Below are 9,767 nucleotides of genomic sequence, written 5' to 3' on the forward strand. Positions count from 1 at the left end.
AAAAGAAAAATATATAATTCCGCATTCCAAGAAATACCCCTACCATTTTATTGTTACTTAATAAAATTCATTCATTACTTATTAAATTTTTTTAGCTGTAATCACAAATCATTGAAAATGGAGCATAAACTTAATTATTGTACATAAATACAGACAATACACACAATATAAAAAAATATAACAGGTGATGAAGAGGTTTGCTATGAGAGCATCAGACGTTTAGGATTACTGACAAAAATATTAACCACCTCTTCTACAATGTTTGCCTTCTTTAATTTGTTTTCAACAAACATTCTGAGATTATTAAAATGGCAAACTGTACGTTATAATAAGAAGAATGCATTCTAAAAAATGTTCTTTTTTATTCATTTCCCTCATTATTTTTAGAGATAAGTATATGATGAATAATTGCGCTCATTGAATCTTACCATTTTTACTAAAGAATCAACGGATATCCATCTTGTCCCTTCAAAGGTGTAGTTGTGATCTTGTGGTCCGTGAAGATGTCAACTCAACAATGTTATATTACTAATAATAGCATATTTCCAGAAAGGAATCATCTATCAAATAAGTTCACTATTTTTTTTCCTTCGGTCCCAAAAATCTAAGGGGAGCAGCAGCCTCTCCCATACCTGCGCCCATGAATTAAGTTTCATTTTACTTCCAGTTGTTTTTTGTTAATTATAAATTTAATTTGCTTTTTTTTTTTAACCACAAGTTACTTGTATTTTAAATTTATATTTATAAAAATTGTTTATGTAAATCATAGACCTTTAGAGGTTTGTTGTGGTGTGTGTATTCGTGTAACGAAATACTTCGTTCGGCACATATACAACAACATTGTGTACTGCAGTTGGATTATGGTCAGGATACAGACTGATAAGGGCAGTCTGCAGTCAGTACTGGCAAAGATTAGTGCGGTTAAACTTCTGTTTCGTTCAAAGATCATGCTATTTCTACCGACTCCTTGACATCAACATCAAGACGTCCATCTCAGATGAGATTAGAATTGAAAGGTGTTATCGATATGCGCATATTGACCCTCCCCCACCTCCAACCATCTACTGTAAGTGACTTTTTTTTTTTCTCTTCACCGAGTTTCCTTATTTTTTTTTGGTTTTCTAACAACTCAGATAGTGGAAAATTAAGTATTTTTTGTGTACAGCAAATTATTTTAGTTTTGTATATATATCTAAATATTATTTTTACCTCACAATTCATTCTTTTATTTTTTTGTAACAGAACAAATCATTTTTTAAATTTCATTTGTTTAAATTGTATATCATTTGGAAGGTACTTTTTTTTTTTTTTAAATTATTTCATTTTCTTTATTATTTTAATTTTATCATGAGATTATTTTCAGGTCCTCTGTTTTTTGTTTATCACCCAAACTAGTCCAAACTCTGGGAAAGAGAATAATTTTTCAATCGCAAAAAACCCCTTGTTCCAACAATCTTGATATAATATAAAAATTACAATCTTACTTTCATCAATAGGTTTAATATCATGTCTATAGTTTGTTTATTTCATTTTGAATATTTCTGTCATTTTGTATGGATATAAAAAAATCTCTATAGTATATCTTTAGTTAAGGAAGGGTTAATGTTAATCTCATTATCCTTTATAATTTAACATTCAGTTTCATTTTGTAATTAATTCTGTATTACTTAAAATGTATATTATGAACTATCTTTATTATTATCTAATAATTACATATTTTAATGCTAAGCGGTAGTTTTCATTAAATTTCATTAGTCCAATAATTAATTATTTTTCATTTCTGGTAAAATGTCATAACTAATAATGAGTGAGTGTTTTCATCATAATTATTTTTAAGCTGACAAAATCAACTGGAAAAAAATACTGAAATAGGTATCACTAGCTTAGTTTGTACCAAAACTATTTTATTTATTTTTTTCCAAATCTTCTTTCCTTTATCCTCCCAAAAAAACATACTTTCCAAACATTAAACAAAAAACAAAGCCATAGAAATTTTTATGGACTCTTCTGAGATTTCATTCTTGTGAGGAATAAAAGGTTTTTAACAATATTTTACCAATGGACCAATTAATTTTACCAGTAGTATATTTTCATTTGTTTACGCTTTAGAAAGCTAAAGATTGGCCTGACAATAATTATTTTTTATAAATTCTACATAAAATCACCTTTCTTCCCTCTTGACCTTGATAACCAGGAGCCCCCTTCTCCCCTTTAAATCCCCAAATACCAGGGATACCATCAAGTCCTGAATAGCCTGGTTCTCCAGGCAATCCAATTGATCCCTTTAATCCAGGAGGACCAGTTAGTCCCTTTGGTCCATCCAGTAAGGCCTGCCCATAGTCACCTCTTTCTCCCTTTTGTCCAGGTAAGCCCTTCAAAAAGATATAAATTGAAATAATTATTAACACTAGAGGTCTTTATAATTTATTATGTAATTAATAATAATTGGAGTTCTATCAATGGGTAGATTCTACACAAGACAGTATTATGTCATTGTAATATAACTTTTATCACATTTATTTATGGTATATTTCCTTAATACAGTTATAAATTTCAATGAATAAACAAGAAAATAAAAAATGGGCAGAAACAGTCAAATAATTAAAGAAAACAAAAACATTATTTGATTATTATTATTACCTGAGAGCCAGTGTAACCAGGTATACCAGGTTTTCCTGGTTCCCCTCTGAAACCTGCATCTCCAGGAATGCCAGGGAAGCCTTGGAGGCCAATAATCCCTTGTGTGGTTGGTCCAGGTGGTCCAATCATACCTGGTAGACCATTAAGGCCCACATCCCCTTGTTCACCAGGGGACCCTATTGGTCCCACATCACCTGTAAATATATTATTCCAATATTGGTTTACTAATTTTATTCCTTAAAAAAAAAAACTTAATTTTCATTATAGTGAAAGGTGAGATGCAATATATGAATAAAGAAAATTTAAAAAAATTATAAAATGATATATTTTATTTCAAGAATATAGAAATATTTTAATTACCAGGTTCACCAGGAACACCTTTTTCTCCAGGAGCACCTCTTGGTATCTTAGTAAATTCAAATAATACTTCTCCTGGTTCTCCTTCCTCTCCTTTTACTCCAGGTAATCCCTGCTCACCCTCAAATCCTTTGAATCCCTTAGAGCCAATTAAAAACTGACGAGGAACTCGGTCATCTTCACCAGTTTCTCCATCGAGTCCATCTATACCTTTTTTACCATTTCCTCCTGGTAATCCAGGTTCTCCATCATCGCCCTATAACATAAAATATTTCAATAAATAAAATTATAATAATTATGTCATGAAAATGGGGATTTATATTTATTCTTGAAGTATAATAATGATAAAATGTGTCAATTGTAGGTTGGGAAGAATCCTATTCAATTAAAAATGTATATTTGTCGTCCTCTGGGGATCTCCAGATGAAATTAAAATGTTTGATAAATTTCTATGTATGATTCATCTTCAGGATCCCAAGGGACACCTCTGTTTTCCGTTTTTATGCTGAGTTAAAGTGGCTTTATCCTTCCTACCATCGTAATTATTTCCTGGCATCCTTTATCTTCCAAGTCATCCAATCCTGCCGTCCTTCGTACATCTCCGAGCTCCTTCAATTCAAATCCTCTATTCGTTCCCAGTCTTCAGATTTATACATAAGGGTCCACCAAACCGCTGCTTTCGAAAGATCATTCATTATCCGATCCTCATCCCTATGGAACTCCATTCCTTCCAACATCCGTCACTCTAATACCTTCCCTACCTTTAAATCCTGCCTGTTCAATCATTTCTTATCCATTCAGACCCCATAAAATTGTAAATCGATATAATTGTAAATATGTATATAAATTATTACATCATTCTTAATCATTTTTACTTCATTTTATTTTTATTGTTCAACTGATTAAAGTGAGAAAGTAACTTACAACTATTTTTTATCATTACTATTTATATTTATTTTTATTTTTGTTTAAGTATCTCTGAGACTTCTCAGGGCACATCTGCCTATTTCTCTGCATTATTCTAAAGGGACTCATCCCAGAATAAATAAAGTATTATTATTATTATTATACTGTCTTTGTTTCCTTGACTTTAGGAAGGCTTTTGATGGTATTAATCATTCAGAGATATTTAAGGGACTAAGATTAATTGGAATAGAGGACAAATATATTAAGATAATAACAGAGCTTTATAAGGAGATGACAACATATATTATGACTGAAAAGAAAGGACAAAGCTTTGATATTGAGAGGGGTGTGCGACAGGGTGATCCCCTATCCCCAATTTTGTTTGTTCTTGTGTTGGAGATGGTGTTCTGGCGTCTTGGATGGGAAGAAGTAGGCATAAAATAAATGGAAAATGGCAGAGCAACCTACGTTTTCCAGATGATATTGTGCTCTTTGCAAAAGGCATGGAACAACTGAGAGAAATGATTAAGCGGCTACTGGCAATGTGTGAAGAGGTTGGTCATTATCCAAAACTATCAGAAGACAAAACTTATGACAAATGGTGTAACAGAGGAGTGTGAAATTAACAAACATAAGTTAGTATATGTTGAAGAATATATTTATCTCCTCAAGGTAGTATCCTTGGTCCCATCCTCTACACCATACAGCTGACGTTCCAACCAATCCTAACACTATCCTCACCACATATACCGATGACACATGTGTGCTCGCAGTTAATAATAACCCATTAATTGTATCCCAAACTCTCCAATCCCATATCACGGCCCTTGAAGAATGGTGCCATAATTGGAGGATTAAGATAAATTCCAACAAATCCCATCAAATCACCTTTACCCTTTGTCGTAAACCTACCGACTGCCCTACAGTTTCATTTAATAATGTTACTCTTACCCCTGTCAAACAGATCCGCTACCTTGGACTACATTTGGACAAACGATTAACCTGGAGTCCTCACACAAGACTGAAAAGACAGGAAACTGCACTTCGATTTCGACTATTACAGCACTTACTAGACAAATGTTCTAAACTTCCAACACATTACAAAAGACTGATCTATATGACTGTAATAAGGCCAATCTGGACATATGGAGTTGAGCTTTGGGACTCCACTTCGAATTCCTCTCGTATTCAATCCTTACAATCCAAAATCCTTTGTAAAATCCTCAATGCTCCTTACTTTGTCACAAATAAAATCATACATAAAGACATTAATGTTCCCTATGTAACCGATCTAGCCTGAACCAGATATCACTCCTTCCATTATAAACTCCCTAACCACTTAAACTCCCTAGTTTCTAACCTTGCATCCTCTTCCATTCCTGACAATCCTCGGAGGCGCCTGAAAAGAAGATGGCCACGAGACCAGCTAATGTAAAATGTCATTAGAGTACTACCAATGGATAGTTGCTCTACACGCCTGTAACACTCCATTTTAACTAAGACCATATTTACTAAATGTATTATGTAATATACAGTAGTCAATTTCAATAAAGTTATTAAAAAAAATATATATATTTATCTGGGTCAGTTAATATCATTATATCAGTTAATATCACAAGGCAGGTCTTTGATAGTTGCATTATCCCAGTGGTCACTTATGGATACCAAGCATGGTCACTGACTATAGCTCTGGAGAGGAAATTACAGGTGTGGCAAAATAATATTAGAAGAAGCATTGTGAACGTGAGGAAAAGAGATCGAATAAAAAATGCTTGGATCCAAAAAGAAAAAGGACACACTGAAGATGACAAAATTGAGTAAATGGAAATGGGCAGGGCATCTTCTTCAAAGCAAAGATGACAGATGGTCAAAAATTGCCACAGAATGGACTCCATACGACCTTCAAAGAAGAAGAGGACGTCAAAAGAGAAGATGGAGTGGTATGTTCAAGAGGATGGCAGGACCCCTCTAGTGGAGAGCTGCTAGGGACAGAGATGTCTGGAAGAAAAAAGGGAAAGAACTCGCCTCCCAATAGGGGTGGTTATCCCGGGAAGTGCCGACTATTACTCCCGAAAGGGAAGGCCTATGCAGGGAAGGATACAGAAGAGGAGAGAGGGAGGAAGAAGAGAAAATTGATAGAATCTAATGTTTTGTCAACTTTTATATATATGAATTTATTTATTTTATTTTTTTCTCTCTATCTTCTTTAAATTTGTATATTATATTATGTAATGATTTAATTTAATTGCATAAATAAAAGGCTATTTTCTCTAAAGGCTATTCTAGAAAACAGGATTTCTCACCCACATAGGGGTAACCAGAATAACCAGATAGGGGGTAATAAAATATTAAAAAATAGTAAGAGACATGTTAGAGACATTCATGACTACAAGGGGTCTGAACAAGGAAATGGCTGGTCATTCCAGCTGTTTCACCTAGGATTAGAGAGAATTTGATAAGAGACTCTGATGTGCAAAGAATAAATATAATTCTCACCAAGGCAGTTCAAATTCTAGCCTATGCGGATAGTAGATATCAATGTAAAAACAAAGGGCCTTGGAAAGAGCCTTTCTAGCAATAGAGGCAGTAGGACAGAGAAATGTCAGTGAATCAACCAAGCAAAGACAAAATATATGCTTGTCGGCCCCCAATGCCATCAACACCTACTGTTACATTTAACTATGGGTTTACTAGAAGTTATACATTTAAAGAGAAGACAATACACAATTAAACATTTGAAAATAGTGACAAATGTCCTATTAAAGTTAGAGATCTTTGATTTTTATGGGGGATAAAACTTGGTTTTCAAAACCTTTATAACCATATCTTGAGAACAGATTGGAATAAGAAGGTGAGATTGGTGGCTCTGAATTACATTTTCGGTAAACTAACTCTCCCTCAATAACTTAGGATTCTTATTATATACTACATATATTGGATTTGATAACCCAGTAACAGTTAAATTCAATGTAAAAAAGTATCAATTTTATACTTGTATTAAACTAATATATTGTGTTAATAAATGTATCAGTAAAGCCAAACTTGAATAAGTATGGTGTTTTCTTAAATAAGTGAAAATCTAACTTTTTCTCCTTTTGGACCGATAGCTCCAATGAATCCTACATCACCAGGGAGCCCACTAATTCCTTCCTGCCCATCATCCCCTCGTACACCTTTCTCTCCTTTATCGCCTTCTTCTAATGGTGGTTGAATATCTATTATATCTCCTCGTTCTCCTTTATCTCCCTCCTCACCTTTCAAACCTAAAACAATAATGAAATGAGAGATGAAACTGTGAAACAATAAAGAATTAGTATAATGAAAATAATAATTTCCTTTCCTCTGTGAACTCAGGATATATTCTTAGTATTTGAAATCATAGGGATAACTTCAATAAGATATATTACATTATATATCATGATATTACATACTATGATATATCATAATAATGATTCTAGAGTATTCCATCTAAGGGATATATCTCATCAACAATTTTTTTTTTGTTCTTTTCTTCTCTATTTATAATATCCATTACCTTCAATCATATTTCTTTTTTCAGTCTCAAAACCCTCAATTGTCACTAAAACTGCCAGTAAAAATATCATTTTTGGTTGAAACCTCTCCTTAGTGAACTCTGATATGTTCTTTGTATTAGAAAACCTCATAAAAATAATATGCTGCTTTCAAAAATGGATTCACAATAATTTTAAATACTGCTGATAATTTTTTTTTTTATTTTATGGTTATGTTTCCAGGGAGTGACTATTCAAAGTATGGTATTGGTATAGAATATTTTTATATCTAATTATTAGTAAGTTCTTACTTAAAATTTCTATTACCATGCTTCACTCATTCTCATTAACACAGCATAATCATGCTTAGTTACTTAGCCACCGATCGCCATGTATTTCTGAAAGCAGACAGGTGCAATCGCTATCTGTCAAGAGCTTTATGTACTAAGAGACTCATACAGAGTCAGTCAGAATGACAGTCATCATTTAAAAGCCAGGCTGATTTAAATACAAATACCTCTACACTATCAGTCCAACTAACATTTACTTTATATGAAGTACAGATCAGAAAGAATCTTGAGCAATGTCTCTTTCTATTCATGATAAACTGAAATGCGCAATAAGAATGAAGTACATACAGCATCTCCTCTATTTAAAATTTTGAATGGTCAGATTTCATTTGGACCCACGTGCAATCAATCTGAAGGTCCATCATTTGGTATTACTCCTGATATTATTCCTACTGATCATATAGTGGTCCCTTTAATAAGACAATGATTGAATTGAAATATCAATATTTTTTATTTAAAGTTATTTTAAATCATAAATAAATGTCATTAGATTGGTACCCACTTTAAAAAAAAATTAACACTATGATCAGCAATTCCTTTGTAACAAAAATGATCCTCAAATTCAAACTTCGAGTAATAAAATCTTTTAGAAGCATTTAATTGCTCCAAATGAAAAATAAAAAAAGTATTGGTACTAAGCCTTCCTATCTGGTCAAAGTGGCTATTGCTGAGGAAATATATATAGATATTGTAATATGCTCTTTTTGAGTAAATAATATATTTTGATGTATAAAGGGTTTATAATATGTTTTATTTTATGTATCATTTTAAGATTGTTAATTTGTTTTGTTTATCCAAAAAGCAAGCTAACCAATTTTCATTGTCTATAATAACTTCGTGATCAAAAACAAAACCAAGATGGCGGTACGTATTCTTCAGTCAAGTACGTTTAATCAAGGCCACGTTGAGCAAATATCATAAAAACTATTTTAACTCGTCCCCTCATAATTGAAAATATAGAAAATTAAAGGAAAAATCCCTAACTGTTGTGGGACAATCGATGTTTACATGTAACCTCAAGGCAGGTTGTCGTTTTGGAAGAGTTCATTCTTTGAGTGGACGGGCAGGAGAAAGGATGTCTTCAGGATGAGGAGGTCCTCATCAATTTCTGTCAAGAAGGAAGCCATTTTGGACGCGAGGACAACAACATAAGAAAAAAGAATATACCAAGAATCATCATAAAGAAGATTGTGAACTTGGTTAGTTTGGTTATAACTAAATTTAAATACAATTGTAACAGAGATATTAATTTAATTAAGTTAATAGTAAAAGTGTTAGTATTCTGATTGCCTAGCAACTACACGCCCTGAGATTAAAAGTCTTTTTATATTATAAAAGTTTAAATAAAATGCTATCATCTATTTGACATTAAAGTTCTTAAATTAGAACCCAATTATCTTTTATATTTGAAAAAAGGTTATAAAACGAACAAAGATTCTTTTTATTTTTATTTTTAATATTTTTAGAAATTATTACAATATATATATATTTTTTTCTCAATAGATTTTTCCATAATCTTTTTAAATTATAAAATTAATTTATTGAGTGTAAAGTAAAATTGGTTTACCATATAATTAATTTTTGAAAAGTTCAAATAACAATATTAAAAATTTTTAATCCCCCTATTTAACTATTTACTTTAACCACATACTAGAACTCAACTTCTATAAAATTCTTCTCCTTCTAAAAAAGGCTTTGACATTGATATAATTAGATTAATTTTTATTAATATATTCTTGTTTGAGAGTGGTTTAGTTTATTTAAAAACAAATTTGATCCTTTTTTCTCAACTTTATTCTTTTTAAAACCTTCCAACGTTTCGACCCTCAGGTCATTTTCAAGGATATTTTTACTTTGTTGTCATTTTCTCTTTTAAAATTCTTAAAAATACCGGCTAATTGCCTTTGTCCCATCTATAACTTCTTCTAACTCTTTCTTAAATTTAAAACTTGTATTAACCACTTCTCTTCTTTCTTTCATTTACATTTTTTTTTTTTTTTTT

The 9,767-nt window shown here is 31.8% G+C and overlaps 1 protein-coding gene across 1 annotated transcript in view; it reads right to left on the reverse strand.

Annotated features, from left to right (window-relative positions):
• The window catches only part of LOC106690014 (collagen alpha-2(IV) chain), a gene marked incomplete at its 5' end in the record, with an annotated part of 87,428 nt that overhangs the window by 60,180 nt on the left and 17,481 nt on the right, over positions 1–9,767 (reverse strand). Inside the window, 4 exon segments of the mRNA XM_014435265.3 lie at positions 2,166–2,372; positions 2,641–2,834; positions 3,001–3,253; positions 6,988–7,166. Of these exon segments, the coding sequence (XP_014290751.1) occupies positions 2,166–2,372; positions 2,641–2,834; positions 3,001–3,253; positions 6,988–7,166 (833 nt within the window).

This window comes from Halyomorpha halys, unplaced genomic scaffold (assembly GCF_000696795.3).
Source record: "Halyomorpha halys isolate HHAL.00 unplaced genomic scaffold, Hhal_1.1 Scaffold1551.1, whole genome shotgun sequence".
NCBI classification, from domain to species: Eukaryota; Metazoa; Arthropoda; class Insecta; order Hemiptera; family Pentatomidae; genus Halyomorpha; species Halyomorpha halys.